Raw genomic sequence first — 23,821 nt, 5'->3', positions numbered from 1 at the left:
AACATTAAAATCACAGATCACGCCCCAGTAGAAGTCATCGTCAAAATAGGAGAAGGAACACAAACCACCCCATCATGGTCCTTCAGTCCCATCCTAACTACAAACAAACAAATTAGAGAGAGTCTCACAAAAACCCTCCAAAACTACTTCAAAGAAAACGATGTAAACAATACAACAACCCCCCTCCTATGGGACGCAATGAAAGCGGTCACCAGAGGAGCTTGCATAAAAGAGAAAACATTCCTTAAAAAACAAACCTCCTCAAAAATTAGCAAAATAGAACAAGACATCACAGCCCTCTCATCACGCTACAAACAAACAGGATCTAAAAAACTCCTCAAACTTATAGAGCAAAAAAGGAGAGAACTAGACTCCCTAGAAATTAACAAAACAATGATCAACATTCTATACTCTAAACAACGCTTCTACGAATATGGAGGGAAAAACTCCAGATTACTAGCAAATAGATGTAGGAAAAAAGCACTCAAAACAAGAATACACTGCATCACCAAAAAAGACGGCAACATAACATTCTCCCCCAAAGAAATAATCTCAGAATTTGCAGAATTTTACTCCAACCTATACACCTCCCATAACCCACCAGAGAAGGAAATCAGAAAATTTCTAGCAGGACTGACCATGCCTACCCTAACTGATGAGGAACAGGAATTCATGGACAGCCCTATCACCCCAGAGGAAATAGATGCGGTCCTCAAAAAACTGAAACCACATAAAGCCCCAGGCCCAGACGGCTTCACAGCAGAATTCTATAGGAAATTTAAAGAACCCTTGATGCCCTACATGACCCGCCTATTCAACGACATCATAAAAGGGGGCCCCATCCCCAAAACCTGGACCCACTCCAAAATAGTCTCCATCCCAAAACCACTAAAAGACAGCCTCAAAGTAGAATCATACCGCCCAATCTCATTAATAAACCAAGACTACAAGATCTTCACATCAATCTTGGCCAACCGCCTAAAAATCTTCCTACACAAGTTAATAGCCCCAGACCAGACTGGCTTTGTCCCTGGCCGCAATATAACAGACCCCATCAGGAAACTACTGAACCTGATCGAACACAGCAAGGCAACCAAACTTCCATTGACAATTATGTCCCTAGACATCCTCAAAGCCTTTGATTGCTTGGAGTGGAAATACATACTAGCAGTACTAACTAACATGAAATTTGGCCCCAACTTCCTACAAATCCTCAAACAGATATACTCCCAAGCCTCAGCAAAATGCAGAACCAACAATATGGATTCTAATACTATAGCTATCCAAAGAGGCACGAAACAAGGATGCCCACTGTCTCCCTTCTTATTTATCCTGGCTCTGGAACCCCTAGCAATCCGCATCCGAGCAGCCACAGACATCAAGGGAGTGGAAATAAAAGGCAGAACCTATAAATTAGGGCTCTTTGCAGATGACCTAATGGTCACAACACCAGACCCCATAAGCACAGCAACCTCCCTAATCAGAGAACTCAACACATTTGCAATGGTGTCGGGCCTACAGGTAAATTTTACAAAGTCAGAAGCTATGTGCTTCAACACCCCTCCTCACACCCAAAAAGAACTCGCGAAGGTCACCAAAATAAAACTTTGCCACACCAAGTTCAGATACCTAGGGGTACAAATAACCAGAAACCTCAATAAATTGTACCTCCACAACTACAAGCCCCTGTGGCGACAAATTAACAAAGACCTAAAGAGATGGAATAACATGAACCTCACTCTCTCAGACAAAATAGCCATGATCAAAATGATCACACTCCCAAAACTAACCTACCTATTCCAAACCCTCCCAATCTGGATCCCCTCAACCCAACTTCACAGTTGGCAGAGAAAACTACACTCTTTCATAAAGGTAAAGGTAAAGGTACCCCTGCCCGAATGGGCCAGTCTTGACAGACTGTGGGGTTTGTGCGCCCATCTCACATTTATTGGCCGGGGGCCAGCGCTGTCCGGGGACACTTCCGGGTCACGTGGCCAGCGTGACATCGCTGCTCTGGCGAGCCAGAGCCGCACACGGAACGCCGTTTACCTTCCCGCTGGTAAGCGGTACCTATTTATCTACTTGCACCCAGGGGTGCTTTCGAACTGCTAGGTGGGCAGGCGCTGGGACCGAACAACGGGAGCGCACCCCGCCGCGGGGATTCGAACCGCCGACCTTTCGATCGGCAAGCCCTAGGCGTTGAGGCTTTAGCCCACAGCGCCACCCGCGTCCTACACTCTTTCATCTTCTCACATAAAAAACCAAGAATAAGCCCCAAATACCTGCACCTCCCCACCTCAGAAGGAGGATGGGGAATCCCCAACATAGAAGCATATTACAACGCCAACCAAATACGCCATATAATCCCATATATACTAGAAGATGAGACAAAACAATGGGTACACCTAGAGAGGGACACAATTGAAAACACCTGCACCACAACATACCCACTCCTCCCAAACAAACTAAAGAAAATTCCCACAACACTTAACAGGTACACACAGACCATGCTCAAAGCATGGAAAACACAATTAGGCAAACTATCCCCAACCCCATCCCCACTAATCCCCCTGGCGTACCACCCATTAATCCACCATGCAGCAGAAAACCTCCAGATAAAAACCTGGCGAGCCAAAGGCTTATATCGCCTAATAGACTTTTATAAAAATAACAAACCCCTGTCAACACAAGAAATACAAGACAAACTAGAAGACACCCAAATGCCCTGGTTAACACAACACCAACTACACGCCCTCTTAAACAACCCAACAGTAAAATCAGCAGCAACTAGGCCCCTGACAACCTTTGAAAACCTCCTCCTAACAACAAAGGGAAATGGTAAAGGGACGGTATCCGCAATATACAAAATAATACTCCAAAATCCCGCAAATCCCCTAGACGCAATCAAAAAACAATGGGAGAATGACATAGGCTACGAGATTAACCCCACTCAATGGACCAGAATGTGGTCTAAACCCCCCTTTAAATCCATATCAACGAAAAGAAAAGAACTCACACTGAAACTCACCTACAGGTGGTACCTAACACCAAGGAAACTAGCGCTAATACACCCAGGAACCTCACCAAAATGCTGGAGAGGGTGCACCTCCACAGGCACATACCTCCACATGTGGTGGGAGTGTCCCAAAATCCAACTATTCTGGACGACAGCCATACAAGAAATATGTACAATAACTAAGCAAGTAATAGACATCACCCCAGAATTGGCCCTACTAAGCATCTTCCAAGACAACAATGCCCATTTACACCACAAAGAACTCATAACCCACCTGCTCTCAGCAGCCAGAAACACCATAACCAGACACTGGAGAGACCTGTCAGGAGTAAGCATGGACCAATGGTACCAAATAGTATGGGAAACAGCCCTACTAGAAAAATTAACTAATAAACTGAAACTGACACGGGGACAAACAGAAGAAGACACCTTCACCCCGGTATGGCTCCCCTTTATTACACACACAGCCCAACAGGACATTGACAATAATCCACCAACAGCATACAAATCAATATGGCTAACCTGATCCAAAACACCCACCCACCTCACTCACACATGAAAACAAAGATCACCACAGCCAACCACAAGCAAACAATCACACCCTAGGCCAACCTCAACCTCTCTCACCACCAAAGGAACACAAGTGAACAACTCAAACAACGCTGACACCAAACTCTACACACATAAAACATAACAGAAACACCGCCACCCGACCCCACCCCCATCCATCTTCCCTCTCTCCACCCCCCCTTTTCTTCTCTCTTTCTTTTTTCTTCTCCCCCTAATGCCTCAACAAATGAAATGGATTTGTAAAAATGTTACATGAAAAAAAAAAACAAACCAAAAATGAGGCACTACACTTCTGTAAAACAAGAAAATCCTTAATAAATAAACTAAAAAAAAAAAAAAAGAATTGTAGCGTTCGAAGGGAACCCAATGGACATCTAGTCCAACCCATTGCAATGAAGGAATACACAGCTTTAAAATCCCTGACGGAGGGCCATCCAGTCTCTATTTAAAAACCTCCAATGGAAGTCCACCACCTTCCTAAAGTTTAGTCAGAATCTCCATTCTTGTAATTTGAAGCCATCGGCTTGGGTCCTCCTCTCTGGAGCAGCAGAAACCAAGTTTGCTCCATCTTCCCTCTGGCAGCCTTTTAGATATTTGGAGATGACCATCATAGCATCTCTCAGTCTTTCCTTCTCCAGGTTAGACATACCTAAACATACACCTGTTTTGCATTTCCCACACCTATTGTGTTAATACTCATTGACTAGAATGTAAAATATGATTTTGCAAGAGGCCCTTTGCCACCTTCCACCCGGCGTTAAGAACATTCACTTGATTATGCAGGGAGCGTACAAGAGACTCACTGATAGTTTGAGCATCATGGGTAAAAATATTTGTAAAAGGTTTTTTTAAAAAACACCCTATAATATATTGCTACTATTTAATTAGATGTACAAACATAAGAAAAAGACCCGCCAATATAACCACAATCGGATTCTAAATATGTATCCTTAATGTATATAAGAAACCACTTTAGAACATACTTCTAAAAGACAAATTAATGCCACAAATGTGTATAGATTTACTGTGAAATAGATATTGATCATTGCCTTTTGGAACACCTGTTTGCAAACTCTGTACATCTAGCTTTTTCCTCTCCATTGTAAATTTTGTATAATTCATTCCTTCTCCTGCATTTTTTTTTTAAATAAGGTGCTTAAACAGATTAGAATTTACCAGCTCTGTAACTTTGCAGTGGCTTAAAGTTAAAAGCATTGACTAAACCACTGTTCTCTGAGTATCACCCAAACCCAAGAAACCATTCACTAACTCTACCCATTGTTTGTGTGTGTTTGTGTACTGGGGATGTGTATGGCTGTGTGAATGTGGCCCCAACCACTTTTGGATCTGACCCTGTCCATCCCTATTCCATTCAGGTAATCTGACCCTCTGCCTGAAAATGCTCCCTCTCCCTTCCCCCACCATAATCATTTTACATATTTATTTCATTTAAGTTGACTGTAGCCCACAAACCGTAGTTCACCTCACATCACGCCCAGTCCCTGTTACCCTAAGCCTGCCCACCAAAAACTGCCCCAAAGCTGCTGCCATTCTTTGATGCCTTCTTTGTTAAGAAGACCCTCTTTCTCTCTTTTTCGGATGTCCCAGCGAGCCTGACCTCAGTTTGCCAAGCAGGCAAGACGTCTGCTTTGCGTTATGCTGTTCTCAAAGTCAGAACGTAAGTGGGTTTGTTTTTTTGTCCTGAAAGAAGTCCTGCCCGGAGCCAGGTTTACGCCGACTGGAAGAAATTTTGTGTTTGTGTAAACAAAGGAAATTGGTGTTCTGGCCAGGCGAGGAGAGGAGTGGCTGGCGTGAATTATGCTGAGCTGGGGGGGCAAGGAGCCCATTTACTGAAGAACCCAGACTAAAACATCCCTCTTCCGCCAGAGTTTCTTCTTGAATTAAGAATGGCCTATTTATCACAGGATGACCAAGGGAGGAATGGTGGTCTTTATTTTATGTTGTGTCCTATAGATTTCATAAGGTTGTTCTTGCTGACTTTATATAGTTTAATGATGCAGCCTGCCCTGAAATTGTTTTTATGGTGTACAGTGGTACCTCGAGTTACAGACGCTTCAGGTTACAGACTCCGCTAACCCAGAAATAGTACCTCGGGTTAAGAACTTTGCTCCAGGATAAGAACAGAAATTGGGCTCCGGCGGTGCGGTGGCAGTAGGAGGCCCCATTAGCTAAAGTGGTGCTTCAGGTTAAGAACAGTTTCAGGTTAAGAACGGACCTCTGGAACAAATTAGGTACGTAACCTGAGGTACCACTGTATATCAGACACCGTCCACTATAAAAACCAGCAGCCTGGGCCTGGAAGAGATGCCCGCCTTGTGCCACAAAGCACCTTAGGTTGGGCCAAATCAACTTCAGTGAGCAATTTCATGGCAAATAAGAGGACCAGTGTCTGCTATCTTCAGTATTGGAGGTGGGATGCCTGCCCCCTCCTTCTAGAGAACCTGCCTTTTGTTCCCACAGTCCAAACCTTTTTCAAAGAGGGCCAGATTTGATGAAGTGAAGAGCCATGAGGGCCAACCAAAGTTGTTGACCTTTTTTTTTTAGGATTGAAGTTGTTGAGTTTTTTTGTAGGATTTTACAGGGGCCAGTTTAAACCGACTGGCGGGCCGGATCAGGCCCCTGAAACCGACTTCGGACATGCCTGCTGGAGGATTTAAAGCGTAAAGAAAAGTTATGGGGACAAAAGTATTGGCCTACCCCACAGGACTGTTGGAGTCGTGGAACAGCCTTGGTCACAATATAAGTGCTATCTAACTGCATTCTGAGCGGCTTGCCTAAGCTGACCCTTGGGATTCTTTCCAACTTTACAATTAAATGAACCACGGTAATATTTGCTGGGGTCACGGCCAGCTGACCGGGGTGTGGATGTGCCTGCTCTGCAGTGCTGTGCTTGGCTGTTCCTTCCCCCAAAGGACGGGAGACAGGGCGGGTGGATGTTCCCAAGCTCAGCCGGGGCTTGGTCGCCTGGGGCAAAGTAGGGGCCTTTCTGTCGGACAAGGAAGGTGGCCAGCCGCTGGTTCCTCTCCTCGCCTTCCCCTGCCTTGCCCCAAGGCGCTTCCTGGCTGCCCAGGATGGGATAAGATTTCCAGAGCGAAATGTTTCTTATTTCCTCTCTCCAAGGTCTGGCTCTTCTGAGCTGCTGTGGGGCAAGAGGGGGCTGGCCAAAGTTGCCAACTTGCCCCAAATGCAGCAGGCCTGGGAGGGGCCTGTTCCCCCTCCAGAGCAGTTTTTCCAACTGGGCACCCCACACCCAGATCATAGCTGTCAACCAGTCGCGTAGCGTGGGGGGTGCAGGGGGGGCCGGCCGCACCAGGTGCAACATCTGGGGGGCGCTCGCACTCGCAGCTCTCTGCCCCCATGGGTTGGGGGCGCAAATTACTTGCCTTGCCCCGGGTGCTGACAACCCACGCTACGCCACTGCTGTCAACCTTCCCTTTTTTTGCGGGAAATTCCCTTATTCCAGCGCCGTTTCCCGCTGCTTCCCATTGCTATCCTGGATTGTTAGATATCCCGTAGACTGTCCCCGGGACAGGAGAGGCTGCTGATCACTTATTTTCAAATCTGAAAGTTGACAGCTATGGCCCAGATGTGCTGTACTGTTTTTAACATCTGCATTTTAATAACAGGTAGGTAGCCGTGTTGGTCTGTCGTAGTTGAAACAAACAAACAAACAAAAAAATCCTTCCAGTAGCACCTTAGAATCATAGAATCATAGAATCATAGAGTTGGAAGAGACCACAAGGGCCATCGAGTCCAACCAACTAAGTTTGTTATTGGTATGAGCATTTGTGTGCATGCACGAAAGTTGGTCTCTAAGGTGCTACTGGAAGGATTTTATTTTATTTTATTTTATTTTACATTTTAATAGTTTGTTTTAGAGCTTGGTTAGTTTTCAACGATCGTCTTCTATAACTTTTAAGCTTTTTGTCTTTTATCTGTGTCATTTTAATTTGGGCAAGTCACTTTGAGTCCCAGCCTGGGGAAAAGGATATGGATAATCATAACGGTGGTTACAATTGCAGCCCCATCTTCCAACAGACCCATCTGGAAGGGCCAGGATGGCTAGCAATGGAGGGGTGTTTTAGTCCCACAAACAGGCAGAGGGCATCCGATTGAGGAATGGGGCTCCTACACCCCAGAGTTGAAAACGGGTCTGCTCATAAGCCACCTCCCAAAGCGGATTTGTTTTGCTTTGCAATGCCCCCCCCCCTGAACTGTTATCATTAAAAACCACAAAGGATTTTGTTCTTTAGGTTAAAGGACCACTAAGAAAGTTCTTTGTCATCTGCTATCAAAAGCTCAAAATGAGCGTCAATAGCATGGGAACTGCTAAGCTGTGCTCACTAGCAAAATCATGCTTTGGGCATTATTAGAGATAGGATTCCCAGCTGCCACTGACCCCCACTTTGGAGACTGGGGGTGGATGGGATTAAACTTCAGATCATTGGTTCCCAAACTTTTTTGGGCCACTGACCCCTTGGTTCCATAAACTCATCTCCCGTGCCCCCCACCCTGCCCTATAAATATGCATGATGGCAGCAAACCTCCTTTCTCCTTTCCTCCCAGCAAGTATTCAAAGGTAGACTGTCCCTGGACATGGAAGCTCCACCGATCCTTCATGAATTTGGGGAAAGGTGTTACCCCCCCCAAAGCTATCTAAGCTAGTAGCCTCTACTGAATCTTGTAGTAGAGTTTAGCAAGGAGTAAAAGCTCTGTCTTCCTACAATAAACCATCCTGACTTTCTCTTAGTCAACTTATTTGCTAAACTCAGAAGTCTCTCTCCTCCCTCCAAAGTTCAGAACAGGGATGGCTAACTTCTAGTCTGCAAGATTATAAAAATCGTTTAAAAAAAAATTATATACCACTTGATTATAGTAAAGCTTCCAAGTAGTTTACAAGAAATATTAAAATTATTAACAGAAAACAGTTTCCCTCGCAGCTCGTTCATCCCTTCACTACCCACAAAAGATCACAGCTACAGGTAAGAACTTGAGAGTCAGTGTGGTGTCATGGTTAGAGTGTTGGACTAGAACCTGCGAGAGACCTGGGTTCGAATCCCCACTCAGTCATGAAGCTCGCTGGGTGACCTTGGGGGGCAGTGACTGCCTCTCAGCCTAACCCACCTTGCAGGGATGCCATGGGGGTTAAGTGAGGAGAGGGGGAACCATGCTCTGCCACCTTGAGCTCCGCAAAGAAAAAAGGGGGGGGGATATAAATACAGTAAATAAAATAATAATAAGTAAGAAGATGGTGGCTGCTGGACCAGACCTCGTCCAGCATCCTATTCTCCCAGCTGCCTCTAGGAAACCCACAAGTGGGGGATGAGCACAAGAGCCCTCTTTCCATTCCTAATCCCCCCCCAAAGCATTTGCACTGGCTCCCCATCTACTGCCAAGCCAAGTTCAGGGTCCTTATATTAATCTACAAAGCCCCTAACAACTTAGGTCCAGAGTACCTCAGGAACCTCCTGAACCCTCCAATCCCAGCTCAGTCACTGAGATCATATGCAGGAACATCACTGGCCATTCCTCAAGTTGGTGAGGTGCACTTGACAACAGCAAGGAGCTGAGCCTTTAGTCTCATTGGCCTGGCGCTGTGGAACTCTCTGCCACAAGAGATTCAGCAGGTGCCTTCTGTGCCAACTTTTAAGTGCCTGCTGAAAACTTTACTTTCCCGCCAGGCCTATGCAAGGCAATTAAGAATCCATATTTCCAAAACAGTTCACCAATTTCTGATTTAAACTTTTTAAAATGTGGTTTTGATTGTGTGGTTTAACATTCAATTGTTGTAAATGGCTCCGATACCTTTTCTGGATAGTGGTATGTAAATGAACTTTATAAATAAATAAAACAAACTGCCACTGACTGAGGAAAAGCACATTACTCACAAGTGAATCCCATAGCCACCCCTAAATTGGGAGAAAGTTTTGAGGTCTGGATCTCAGCTTCCCACCCAGTTTCCTGACAGCGAGAGAGGAACAAAAATTTAGATGAGCAAAGCATCCTTTTTGCTTACCAGCCAGGTGCCCAGCCCCAGCTGCGGCATCTTCTTGCCAGAAGGCAGAGTCAGGAACGTAGTGGAAGCCATTGGGACTCTTGGTTTCTCTCAGCTGTTGCCTTTCACTATTCCAGGCGCTGGGTTTTTATGCACGAGATCCAGGAAACTGGGGGATTTGCAACACCCACATGCTCCTCAGTCATTGGCTACGTTTTCAGCCAATGCAAGGCTGGAGGATGAAAACTTTTACATAACTATCTGAAGCTGGACCGTGAAGCCCTACCCTTCAAAAAACATAAAGACCTTATACATTTTAGGTGGGATGTGTGCATGTGATGGCATGTCTGCAAGGGTCAGTGAATCACAGAATGGTAGAGTTGGGAGGGACCCCATTGGTCATCTAGTCCAACGCCCTGCAAAGCAGGAATCACAATGAAAGAGAGAAAGCTGTGTGTGTGTGTGTGTGTGTGTGTGTGTTTGCATTGGCCTTGCAAGGCCGGCCCAAGACATTTTGCTGCCTGAGGCACAGTACAAGGCGACGCCCCTCATTATTCCTTGCACAGAAGCCAAGTGGATTGACAGTTGAGTCTTAATTCAGTACTGGGAATCGGACAGCATTTTGCACAGCACTGACAGCCCTTGTACCGTAAATAACTCTGTCCTTTGATAGAGAGAAGAATGGTCCCAGAGCTTAGAAAGAGCAGCCAAGGGGCCGTTGTCCATGTCTGCCACCCGAGGCAATCACCTCACTTTGCCTTGTGGCAGAGTCGGTCCTTTGTTCATAACTACTGTTGCCATGGGACGCGGGTGGCGCTGTGGGTTAAACCACAGAGCCTAGGACTTGCCGATCAGAAGGTCGGTGGTTCGAATCCCCGCAATGGGGTGAGCTCCTGTTGCTCAGTCCCTGCTCCTGCCAACCTAGCAGTTCGAAAGCATGTCAAAGTGCAAGTAGATAAATAGGTACCGTTGCGGCGGGAAGGTAAACGCCATTTCCGTGAACTGCTCTGGTTCGCCAGAAGCAGCTTAGTCATGCTGGCCACATGACCCAGAAGCTGTAGGCCAGCTCCCTCGGCCAATAAAGCGAAATGAGCGCCGCAACCCCAGAGTCGGCCACGACTGGACCTAATGGTCTTTACCCTTTACCTTTACCTTTACCTTTACCTTTACTGTTGCCATGAACTCTCCAGAAGGATGGCAGGCGTCGGCTGTGTACATTCAGTGCAAAGAATTCTGGTCATTGCGGTTTGCTTAAGGGTTGCTGGGAGCTGTGACTCTGTGAGGGGAGAACTACAGTGCCCAGAATTCCCTGGAGAAAAAAATGTGCCACAAATGTGATTTAAAGGGATCCCACCCTGCGACTCATTTAGATGTATTGTTGAGCAAATTCATGGAGTGTGAAAACCTCCATGTTCAGAGGCACTCTGTCTCTGAATACCAGTCGCTGGGGAACAAACAGCAGTATCCCTCAGGCCTCATTTGCAGGCTACCCAGCTGTATCCGCCTTGCTGCTGCCACAGGCAGGGGGCTGGACTCAGTGGGCCTTTGACCTTATCCAGGCAAGTTGGTTGAGCACCAAGGGTGGTCCGTTCTCATGCCACCCTTTACCCTTTACCCTCCTGTCCTCGGTTACTAGTCTGAACTTGCAGCCCTTCATTCAGTGGCAGGCTTTGAAAGAGCCTTGTTACAGTAGAAATCTGTTGACAGTAGAAATCTGAACCCTACCCAAGTCACAATACTAAGCCGGTGGGAACCCAACTGCGCCCTCTAATCTGAATGCCTCCAAAGAAAGCTTAGTGCTTTCTTAGTGTTTAGGATTCTCAAGTTCTCTCTTGTGGGGTGCATGATTCTTGCCTGGGAGACGCTAATCCCTTTGTAAAGCGCCTTTAAGGTTCTGAATGTTGAAAGAACTGCCTGAGGAACTGTCATCAATGTGGAGGAGGCATGAATAGGTTGGATAAAACCAAGGGATCCTTTCAGGGTGGGACTCTGGTATTTTGCCAGACCAGGATAAACCATTTAGGCCAAGCCCAGATGGAAGCTTTCCCCAACCTGGTGCCCTCCATGTGCTGTTGGATGACACGTCCCATCAGCCCTAGCTGGCACAGCTGTATGATTCTGGGGGTTGAGGGCTCCTGCATCAAGCAGGAATAAACAGGTGCACAAATATAGGATGGGGGCAGCTGGCTCAACAGCAGAATGTGTGAAAAGGAGCTAGGGGTGTTAGTAGACCACAAGCTTAACACGAGTGAACAGTGCAATGCAGCAGCAAAAGTGCTAATGCAATTCTAAATTACACCAATGGAAGTAGAGTGTCCAGGTCAAGGGAAGTCATAGTCCCACTCTATTCCACCTTGGTTAGACCCCACCTGGGGTCCTGTGTCCAGTTCTGGGCACCACAGTTTAAGAAGTATATTGACAGGCTGGAAGGTGTGCAGAGCAAGGCGACCAAGAGGATCAGGGGTCTAGAAGCCAAGCCTTATGAGGAACGGTTGAGGGAGCCGAGTGAGGCAAAGTCTGTCTGCAAGGTTCAGTCCAGTCCAAAGGTCAGGAGTATCTCAGTTCATCTAGTCAGACAATCTGGGGGTCAAGAAAGCTGAGGGTCCAAGGTTCTGAGAAGCAAGCAGCAGCAAGGGCTGGCCAAGAACAACGGGTGTTGTTTCCAGCAACTGACTGAGGCTGGAAACCTTGCTTAAGAAAGCCGGAACCAGCTGGTTCTCATCAGGAGCAAGAAGGCTGATCAGCAGCAGATGGAGTCATTTCTGCTCCTTCAGGCTGCTGCTCAACAGGTGAAGCCAACTCCTGGCTCATGACGCCCGGTATGTTTAGCTTGGAGAAGAAAAGACAGGAGATGACAGCCACCTTCAGATATCTAAGGGCTGTCACATGGAAAGTGGCACAGGCTTGTCTTCTGCTGCCCCAGAAGGGAGATACTGAACCAATGGCTTCAAGTAACAAAACATGAGATTCCAACCAGTGGCGTAGCGTGGGGGGTGCAGGGGGGCCGGCCGCACCGGGCGCAACATCTGGGGGTTAGGGTTAGGGGGCGCAAATCCATGGGTTAGGGGGCATAAATTACTTGCCTTGCCCCGGGTGCTGACAACCCACGCTACGCCACTGATTCCAACTAAACATGCGGAATAACTTTCTGAGGTCGGGTGGCCATCTGTCTTGGACTCTTTAGCTGTGATTCCTGCGTTGCAGGGGACTGGACTAGATTAAGGTTACCAGATTTTTTCCGGTGAATCTGGAGACACTTTTCAACTTCAATAGGAATGATAGGATTTTGTCAGGGGACTGATTTGTAAATCCGGGGACTGTCCCCGGGAAAAGGGGATGTCTGGTAACCTTAGACTAGATCACCCTCCAGGTCCCTTCCAACTCTACAATTATTTGATTCTATGTATGTGGTAACACTGGGGAAGCATCTCAGAATAAAGCTAAAGCATAACAACAACACCACTAGTGCACTATGATTGTGTTAAAACCAAGGCACCCACAACCAAACCCAGTCTGGAGGGCCTCCTTGCAGCCATTGGCGCTTTCCCTGAGTGAAGGTCTGGGTCAAAGGCATTTGCTTAAAACTCTCTTTTCCAATCTGTGTAAGAGCGAGCCATTTACTTTGCTGACACTTCCACTCATTGCAGTTCGAAGCACTTTAGAGATGGAAATCAAACTAAGCAAGGCAAGCCTGTGACCTTGTCAACATGAGGCTTTCTCCAGTGCCCTTGGGGGGGGGAGGGGGGAGGGAGAGAATACAGATTGCGGGATAATTGTGCCAAACGAATCGTCAGCCCCACCACGTTATTTGATCAAGATGTTGAAGCTAGCCTGTGGCAGTTTGGAATATTTCATAATAAATATCAAGAGCAGGCCTGCTTGCTATATTAATACTGTAGTGTCTGTAGAACAAAATTCACCTTTGATTCCTATTCAGATAGGCAGGTGATTTTGACTCCTAGAGGAAATTTATATAAGAGAGGAATAGAAGAAAGGAGAAGGAAGGAAAAAGACAGGCTAGCTATGTTAAGATTTAAACTTTAAAAGCTCTGACCCACTCAATTGAGTGGGTGAGAAACAATAACTTTATTGCACTATTCACAGAACCATAGAATTGTACAGTTGGAAGTGACCCCGTGTGCCATCTAGTCCAGCCCCATGCACTGCTGGAATCAGAGCTAACAAACCCATGATAGATGGCCATCAGACCTCTGCTGGGAAACCTCCAATGAAGGAGGCTCCACCATCTTCTGACGGAGTCCGTTCCACTATCAAACAGCTCTTCCCATTGTGAAGTTCTTCCTAATGTTCTGCTGGAATCTACTTTCTTGACATTTGAATCTATTGGTTTTGTCAGGGGATGGTTAGCTGCTTGTGCTTAAAATTGTGCCCCTTCAGAGTTTGTGCGACCCCACAAACCTCTGTGTGTGACAGAGCTCCTCAGACATGTCTGCTCTAGTCACTAGTAGAGTCTGACAGTGGCTGTCTGCGGAAGCGCTTCCAGCAAAGAAGTTCCTTAACGGAAACGCGTCTCCTGGACTCACGACGTGGCAGCTTCCGGCGCAGCATGGGTCTCCCTGCAGTTGCTTCTGACACCTCCCCGCTATTTTCGCTCGAAGTGTCTCTCACCCCTTTCTCTCCCCTGCTGCTTCCTGCCTGGGCTGCTGCGTCTCTCTCAGCATTACTGAGATCCTCCTCCAGAGACCCCGCGCTCCCCCTGCTGGTCCCTGCTTTGGCTGTTGACTCTCTCCCAGTCTCTGGGAGCCTTACCACTTCCCTTTCCTCCGATGTCAGTTCCCTGACATCCACCTCCCCTCCAGGGCCCCCCTCTCCCCCGCCCCTACTTTCTCCTCTGGGCGGTGAGGAGCTGAAACCCCTAAAAGAATCCTCTTCATCTTCAGACGTCTCGAACAATTCCCTCCATCGGTCTTCGTTCCGACTCGCTGAATCCTCCTCCACCTCGGAATCAGCGAACCCCTCCAACTCTTCTTCGTCGTCGGTGGTGGCGAAGTATTCCCTCCGGAACCTCGCCACTGGCTGGGGTTTTCTAGGGAATCTCTGATGAAAAGTTTCAATCAAAACCTCGTCATCTACCTCCTCTGCCCTGACCCAGGTGTTTTCCGACTCCGGCTCCCCTTCCCACATTACCAAATACTCTACTTGCTCTCCCCTCCACCTGGAATCGAGAATCTCCGCTACATGGTAGCTGTGTTCTTTTTCTTCCATAGCTGGTCCCCTATTGACCCTCCCCTCTCTGTCCCCTATATACGGTGACAGCAATGATCTGTGGAACACTGGGTGCAACTTCATGTGGTTCGGTAACCGGAGTCTGAAAGCCACTGGGTTGACCTGTTGCGTGACTTCAAATGGGCCCAGTCTTTTGGGTCTTAACTTCTTACAACCTCCTTTAAATGGTAACCCTTGGGTGGACAGCCACACCTGGTCCCCCACCCTAATGCTTTCCCCTTCCCTTCTGGTTTTGTCTGCCTGCCTCTTATATTCCTCCTTCGCCCTGTTTAAATTAAGTTGGAGCTGGCGATGGATCGCTTCCATTTCTTCAACGAACTGTTCTGCGGCAGGAACGCTCCAGTTCTCCCCCTCCCCCCCTGGGAAGGCTCGGGGATGACACCCGTGATTGGCCAAAAAAGGGCTCATCCCCGTGGACACGTTCTCTGCATTGTTATAGGCAAATTCTGCCAACGCCAGCTTCTCCACCCAATCATTCTCTCTGTCATTCACATAACACCTCAAATATTGCTGGAGGACACCATTAGCTCTTTCCGCCTGCCCATTGGTTTCTGGATGACGGGCAGTGGAAAAATTTACCTCTACATGCAATAAGCTCATGAGCTTCCTCCAGAACCTGGAAGTAAATTGTTTCCCTCGGTCCGAAACCACCCTCAAGGGGGCACCATGCAACCTAAACACATTTTCCACAAACAATTTAGCGGTTTCTTCTGCTGTGACCGCATGTGAGCAGGCTATAAAGTGGGCCATCTTGGTTAACAGGTCTACCACAACCATAATGGCTGTCTTCCCTTTGGACCTGGGCAGATCAGTCATGAAATCTATTGCCACTGCCTCCCATGGTCTTTCCGGCGTGGGTAGTGGTTCTAATAAACCTGCCGGTGCCCGCCTCTCCCCCTTGGCTCGTTGACATCGGTCACACCCTCTCACATATTCACGCACATCTTCCCTGACCTTGGGCCACCAGAATTCCCTGGTAACCAGCCACATGGTTTTGTGTTGCCCAAAATGCCCTGCTGTGGGGCTATCGTGCAGTTGCTTGAGTACCTTTTCCCTCAATTCCCCTTCAGGTATGTATAACGCTCCCTTGTAGTACAACGCCCCGTTTCTCTCCTCAAAACCCCCGGGTTTGTCTCCCTCCCTCCTGAGACCCCTGAGTTTGTCCTGGGCGTATTCATCCTGCACCGTTCCCTCTACCAGTTCCCTTTGCCCCACCAAAGCCGCCCCACACACCCAGCGGTCCTCGGGAATAACATGGGTCTCTTCGGGTGCACCCTCTCCCTCCAAATATTCAGGTTTGCGTGAGAGAGCGTCCGCCCTAACGTTCTCCGGGCCTGGTACGTAACAAATCTCAAAGTTAAATTTGGAGAACTCCTGGGCCCATCTCAACTGCCTTTGGTTGAGCACTCGCGCAGTTCTCCAATACTCTAGATTCTTATGGTCCGTGCACACTTGCACCTTCTGTTGTGCACCAATTAGTAGATGCCTCCATCTCCGGAAGGCCTCATAAATCGCAAGAAGTTCCCGGTCGTGCACCGTGTAGTTTCTCTCAGATTTGTTCAGCTTTCGCGAAAAGAAGGCACACGGTCGCCACTCTGACCCCTCCTTCCCCGGCTGCAGAAGAAGCACCGCCCCTATGGCTCTGTCCGAAGCGTCTGTTTCGACCCTCAGCTTTTTTTGTAAATCCACATGTAGAAGTTGTTCGTCAGAGGCGAAGGCCCTTTTCAGTTCCTCAAACGCTCGCTCCGCCTCCCCCGTCCAAACAAACTTCTTTTTGCTGCTGAGACAGTCCGTGATGGGCGCCGCCAGGTGGGCGAAGTTTCGGATGAACTTACGATAAAAGTTTCCAAACCCTAGGAACCTCTGCACATCCTTCTTGGTCTTGGGTGTTTTCCATTCCAGCACCGCTTGAACCTTGCCGGGGTCCATGGCCAACCCCTTGTCTGACAAGCGGTACCCCAGGAATTCCACCTCCTTGGTATGAAACTGACACTTTTCCAGTTTCACCCACAGTCTGTTGGCTTGCAGCCTGCTCAACACTTCTCTGACGTCTCTCACATGTTGCTCCTCATTCTCCGAATACACCAACACGTCATCTAAGAAGGCCACGCAATTCTTGTAGAGCAAAGGCCCCAGTACATGGTTCATAAAGGCTTGAAAACACGCGGAGCCTGTTTGTAATCCAAAAGGCATAACGAGGTATTCAAATGCCCCCAAAGGGGTGAACATGGTGGTCTTCCATTCATCCCCTTTCCTTATACGTATCAGGTTGTACGCCCCCCTTAGGTCCAGCTTTGTAAAAATCTTTCCTTTTCGCACCCTGGTCAAAATATCATCAATCCTGGGCATAGGAAAAGCCGCCGGCTCTGTCACTGCATTTAGGGCCCGAAAGTCACATACCAGCCTCGGCTTGTCCGTGTTTTTTTTATCCACAAAAAACACTGGGCTACCCCCCGCTGCCTTGGACTCTCTGATGAAGCCTCTCTTCAGGTTCTTGTCAATGAACGCTCGCAACTCCTGCATCTCCCTGTCTGACATGGCATACAACTTGCCTACAGGAAGCTGTGCTCCAGGGAGTAAATTGATCTGGCAATCAAAGGGCCTATGCGGGGGTAGTTGGTCCGCTTCCTTCTCGCTGAACACGTCGCTGAGATCAGCATACTGTGGTGGCACCTTCCCCTTCTCCATCACTTCCGTCCCTGCTAGGGTGGCTTGGGCCCCTGCTGACCCCTTTTCCGCCCTGCAGTGTTCTAAGCAGTGTGCGGAACCGAAGGAAACCACTCTTTGATGCCAGCCCACCAGCGGATCATGTAGGGCTAGCCAGCTCATTCCCAAAATAATGGGAGCGCCTCCCAAGGTGGCCACATTAAACGCTATCAGTTCTGTGTGCCTTGCCACCCTCATTATCATTGGGACGGTCTGCAAGCTGACGCCTCCTCCCAACAGTTCCCTGCCATCAATCGTGGTCACCTGCAGGGGGTTGCTTAAAGGGATAGTCTGTATCTGGTGTTCAGCAGCAAACTCCTTGCTCATGAAATTGCAGGAGCTGCCTGAGTCCAACAGCGCCTTTATTTTTAGGGGGTGTCCATTTTGCAGCTCTAGCGACACTTCAATCACTAGAGCAGGTCGAGGAGCTTCTGGCACTGGCACTTGGGGAAGGGGCACTTTCACTGCTCTTTGGCCTGGCTGCAGTGCCCTGCTGGCAACCAGGCGTTGGCTTTTACCTGCTCCGTTTCTCCCTGCTCTTCCCCCTCAACAGCTCCCACCATCCCTTGCCATTCCTTCCTCTGGGGGCAGACTCTGGCAAAGTGGCCTGGCTGTTGGCAGAGATAGCATTTCCGGGCTCCCTTTCCCTCCTTCTTCGCCCCCTCACTGGGCTTTGAAACTGCGCGCGCGCGGGCTGTTCCGATTTCCATCGGCTCTGCCGGCGGGAAAGCTGGCTCAGGAATGTCTGGAATGCGTAACTCCTTCCAACGTTCCCCTCTCCCTTCCCGCCTCTCCAAGGCTCTTGCCTCCTGGCGTGCTCCAATGGTCAGCGCAGATTTGGTCAGCTGATCCATAGACCCCGCCCTGGGGCTCCTGGCCAGCTCGTCTTTCACAGCTGAAGAAAGACCTTCTTCAAATAGCATCTGAATGGGTGCCGCCGATAAATCCCACCCCAATCTGTGAATCAGCATGGTAAATTCAGTCCAGTACTCACGGACAGATCTGCTTCCCTGCTTGCAAGCCATTAGCTGTCTGCGTACCACCCCTTCCTCAATATCGCTGGAAAACATGATATCCATTGCACGAAAGAATTTCATAGTGTCCTTTAGGATATCGTTGTGCGTTGCCATCAGGGGTCGAACCCAGTCCCGCGCCCCCTTCTCAAGATGCCCAATTACGAACGCAACTCGCGATTCCTCATCAGGGAACTCATCAAACTGCACATTCAGAGCATATTGCATCTCAGTCCTAAAGGCATGGTAATCCTTGGGGTCCCCCCCAAACTTCTGCACCCATCCTGGTACCTTTCTGGGGAACTGAGTGGTTCTCCCCTTTTTGTCAGCATCCTGAGCCCTTCTCTCCTCGAGCCTCGCCGTCTGCAGCGCAAGTTGGACCTCCAGAGCTTGATACCTTTCTTCCAAGCTTGGACCAGCTCCAACCCCTGCGTCTCCGGTTCCGACTGGGTTGCTCATGATGCTTTCTCCTGCACAGGCAGCGTACAGAGACTGTCAGACTGCTGTCAGGGGATGGTTAGCTGCTTGTGCTTAAAATTGTGCCCCTTCAGAGTTTGTGCGACCCCACAAACCTCTGTGTGTGACAGAGCTCCTCAGACATGTCTGCTCTAGTCACTAGTAGAGTCTGACAGTGGCTGTCTGCGGAAGCGCTTCCAGCAAAGAAGTTCCTTAACGGAAACGCGTCTCCTGGACTCACGACGTGGCAGCTTCCGGCGCAGCATGGGTCTCCCTGCAGTTGCTTCTGACACCTCCCCGCTATTTTCGCTCGAAGTGTCTCTCACCCCTTTCTCTCCCCTGCTGCTTCCTGCCTGGGCTGCTGCGTCTCTCTCAGCATTACTGAGATCCTCCTCCAGAGACCCCGCGCTCCCCCTGCTGGTCCCTGCTTTGGCTGTTGACTCTCTCCCAGTCTCTGGGAGCCTTACCACTTCCCTTTCCTCCGATGTCAGTTCCCTGACAGGTTTGGTTCCTACCCTCTGGAGCAGCAGAAAACAAGCCTGCTCTTCCTTCCACATGGCAGCCCTTCAGATATTTGAAGATAGCTATCCTATCACTTCTCAATCTTCTCTTCTCCAGGCTAAACATACCCAACTTCCTCCATCACTCCTCATGAGGCTTAGGTTCCAAACCCTTTGTCATCTTGGTTGCCCACTTCTGCATCTGTTCCAGCTTGTCACTATCCATCTTAAACCATCACTTTTTGTTGATACAGCCTAGAAATGCATTAGCTTAGTCCTGTCCAAGCAAAGCATGCAACCCCAGTGAGGTTCCTGTCACATTCTCCTTTCTCTCACTTTGCAGGATACCATTTCCCCGCAACGTATCCTGCAACTGCCTTGTTTTGTCTCTTCAGATGTTCCCCCCCCCCAGCCGTTGTGAAGAGGCTTGCCCTGGTGGCTCCCATCTTTCTCCCTCCAATGTCCTTCGTGACACCCCAAATCTGCCAATTTCGTTAGCCTCCGGAGGGATCCAGAGGCTTGAGGGCTGGGAGCTGAGCACTCCGAGGAGTTGCAATAACACTAAATTGCTTCTTCAGCATTTAATACCATTCAAGGGGATGGCAGAGGGCATTTCTCTCTCCTCATGCAAACGTAATTAGTTTAAAAAAGAACAAGGGGGACACTGTGCAGCCCAAGAAACTTACCAACACAGCTATTCCTTTCAGTGCCCACTCTGCACTTGGAGCTGAGATCTGGTGCATGATTAAAACTGTGCTCTCCAGGGGATCAATGATTTGTTTATCTCTTGCCAGGGCTAGGTGGGGAGAAACAGTATTACATGCTGAAACGACAACTTTGCCCTTGATATTGCGAGGCTCCTGTACATACAGTGGTACCTCGGTGTAAGAACTGGTCTGTTTAAGAACAATTTGGTTTACAAACTTCGCAAAACCAGAAGTAGTGTCCCGGTTTGCGAACTTACCTCGGTCTAAGAACGGACGCCGAACGGTGGAAGGGCACTGGCAGCGGGAGGCCTCATTAGGGAAAGTGCACCTCAGTTTAAGAACGGTTTCGGTTTAAGAACGGACTTCCGGAATGGATTAAGTTTGTAAACTGAGGTACCACTGTATTTGGACTCTCTATTGCATGCCTAAGAATTGCAGGAAATTCATAGGGTTGTGGTTTTTTTTGCACATTATCCAATTTGGTTCTCATCCATAAAAGTACACAAGGAACAGTTTTGCAAGTCAAATAGGGAGGAGATATGCTAGAAATTTGGGACGCGGGTGGTGCTGTGGGTTAAACCACAGAGCCTAGGGCTTGCTGATCAGAAAGTCGGCGGTTCAAATCCCCATGACAGGGTGAGCTCCCGTTGCTCGGTCCCTGCTCCTGCCAACCTAGCAGCTTGAAAGCACGTCAAAGTGCAAGTAGATAAATAGGTACCACTCTGGCGGGAAGGTAAACGGTGTTTCCATGCGCTGCTCTGGTTTGCCAGAAGGGGCTTAGTCATGCTGGCCACATGACCCGGAAGCTGTACGCTGGCTCCCTCAGCCTATAGAGCGAGATGAGCGCCGCAACCCCAGAGTCGGCCATGACTGGACCTAATGGTCAGGGGTCCCTTTACCTTTATGCTAGAAATTGGACAAAATGAAGCAAGTTCTCTAATGTATGGGGGTCTGTACAATTGCCAATGGGTATAGGGTTTGTTTGTTTTATTTCCCCCCCCCCACACACACACACACTTTTTTTATTGGTTTTCACAATATTATAGACAAACAGGGTTTGTTTGTTTTAAAGGTGGTTTAATGATGTGTGACAAGACTGCAATAATATATGTACTAATCTCTAGTACATGTGCTAATTTTTGGACATCCCAACCAGTATTTAGATTCAATGGATTCCAAGAGGTCTTAGTGCACTCTAGCGGCCAAATGGAAGGATCTCCCAGCATCACATCTTGCCTTTTCCACCAACATCCACTGAGGACTTGTCCACACATTTCCTCTGTGCTGTAAAGCTCCATGCCCAAGCCTTATTCTTTTTGCCCGGGAGCTTCCTCCACAAAAACCGCTCTTTAACCCTGAATCAGAGCAAATCGCAATCTGCGGGAAACCTGAATTGTTGTTTGTTGTGCTTTTTGAATCTATAATAGGAAGCATCACAGAGGAGGAGAATCAAGGATCCTGACTGGGGGCCCTAATCTCGTTTGCCTGTTCTGCCTAGCAAAGCACCCGTGTTAAGGCTGGAAAATACATTTGTGATTCAATTCTGCCGCGGGCTCCTGACAGCGCTGGGTTCCAGGCATTAGTAGCAAATAGCCTGGCTCCCGTCTCCTTCAATTAGGCAGAGTCTGTGTGCATCAAACAGACTGTTTAGGGCAGGCTCCTTACTGCTTAGGAGAGAAAGACCACATTTGCCTTCCCAGGCAGGCCTGATGTGGGAAAGAGTGGTCAATAGCAGGTAGAAAATGTTTATTTGGGCTGCACATGAAGAGACGCCAAAAGCCATCAGGTTTTTACCAATTTCACTCTTGTGATACATACATACATACCATATTTTTCTCTCTATAACACGCACCCAACCATAACACGCACATAGTTTTTAGAGGAGGAAAACAAGAAAAAAAATATTCTAAATGAAACAGTGGATGTATGATTTTTGTGGTTCATGCTGTGGCCACAGACATCTGATCTGACGGTGAGTTTGGGGTAGCCCAATGCAAAAATCCTGAGGATCCATGTGGATCCGTGCTTTGTAACCACATTTTTGCACCACTGCGGCCCCAGGCAACAGTGGGTGCGTGATTTTTTTGGTGCAAGCTGTAGCCATGGATATGCTATGTGATCTGATGGTGAATTTGGGGTGACCCAGTGCAAAAATCCTGAGGATCCATGTGGATCCGTGCTTTGTAACCATGTTTTAAGTGGGGAGGGAAGGAAAAGCACTCAAGAAACAAGGAACTCGCGTGGGGTGGGTGGAGAAGGATACTATTAATAATGCAGAAGAGGGTATAAGGGGAGAAGGCTCCTCTCCTCTCCCGCTTTGCTCCTTTAAAGCAAGCAGGCTCTCTGTCCCTCTCTCCTCCCCACTCAGCGGCTCTTCTCCTGCTCTGCTGTTTCAAAGCGAGCCACGGAGGAGGGAAGGAAGGGGAACCATGGATCCTCTGCTCACAACTGCAGCAGATCCCCCCGTCATCTGTAGGCATTCGCTCCATAACACGCACAGACATTTCCCCTTACTTTATAGGAGGAAAAAAGTGAGTGTTATGGTGCAAAAAATACGGTACATACATACATATATGAGAGCCAGTGTGATGCAGTGGTTTAGGGCGTCAGTCAAATCCCCACTTGGCCATGAAACTCACTGGGTGACTTGTTGGGGGCTAGTCACTGCCTCTCAATCTAACCCTACCTTGAGGGCTGTTGTGGAGATTAAGTGAGCTCCTCTGATGAAAAGTGGGATACAAATGCAATAAAAAGTGTGTGTTTGGGGGGGGGAGGAGGAGGAAATAAATGAGTAATTAAATATATGCAATTATCTATCTAATCTATCCAGCCCTGCACATACTTTGGCAAGCAGCTTCTCCCATATCAATAATAGACTTGCCTCCCTCATTTCATTAGGGCTGCTTTACCAATGGCTCATTGGGGGCCACTTTCTGATCTGTTAGTTTCTGGAAAAGCACCTCTTGTTCTTGCCAGAGATGTATTTCCCTCTGCAGGAGTTATTTCATTAACGCAGCCTGAGTTTTAATGCAATAATCTTTGAAGAAGTTTCCAGTAACACAGGAATCATGCCAACACTATCTGCGTTAGCTGCATTAGGATGTAAGAAGAGGCAGCTGCTGGATCAGGCCAAAGGGGCACCATCTGGTCCATTATGTCACGGTCCGGTTCACGGGTGATCGAAGTCCCGGCAGGGGATGTCAGAACCGGGGGCAAGATGGCGGGGTGGGAGCAGGAATGGGGGTGCGGAAGCCAGAAGTCAGGAAGCCAAGAGTCCGGGGGTCAGGAAACAAGGAGTCATGAAGTCAAGGGTCCGAGGACCAAGAAGCAAGGAGTCACAAAATCAAGGGTCCAAGGATCCAAGAGTCAAGAAGCCAAGGTTCAAGGGTCAGGAAGCAAGCAGCCAAACACAGCAAGGCAGGAAACGTGTTGCTGTGGCAAAGAGCCGAAGGGAAATGCTGACCTTATACCCCTTCCCGGCTCTTGCCACCAGGTGCTGTGAGTTACCAATTGGCCTCACCTGTGCGGCCGCGCCTTACCTCTCCAGAACAAACTTGGGAAGGCCCCAGTCCTGCAAAGTCCTACTGGTC

At 48.4% G+C, this 23,821-nt stretch overlaps 1 protein-coding gene across 1 annotated transcript in view; it reads right to left on the bottom strand.

The window, feature by feature from the left end:
* The window catches only part of LOC309536330 (aldo-keto reductase 1B-like), a 79,386-nt gene that overhangs the window by 19,814 nt on the left and 35,751 nt on the right, over nt 1-23,821 (bottom strand). The window contains exon 2 of the mRNA XM_082230468.1: nt 9,624-9,705. Within this exon, the coding sequence (XP_082086594.1) occupies nt 9,624-9,695 (72 nt within the window). The 5' untranslated portion in view covers nt 9,696-9,705. The remainder of the gene's footprint in view (nt 1-9,623; nt 9,706-23,821) is intronic.

The sequence above is a fragment of the Podarcis vaucheri genome (genome assembly GCF_965113315.1).
Source record: "Podarcis vaucheri genome assembly, chromosome: 7".
Lineage (NCBI taxonomy): Eukaryota > Metazoa > Chordata > Lepidosauria > Squamata > Lacertidae > Podarcis > Podarcis vaucheri.
Note: the sequence above shows the minus strand (reverse complement) of the source record. Positions and strands in the feature narration are given on the sequence as shown.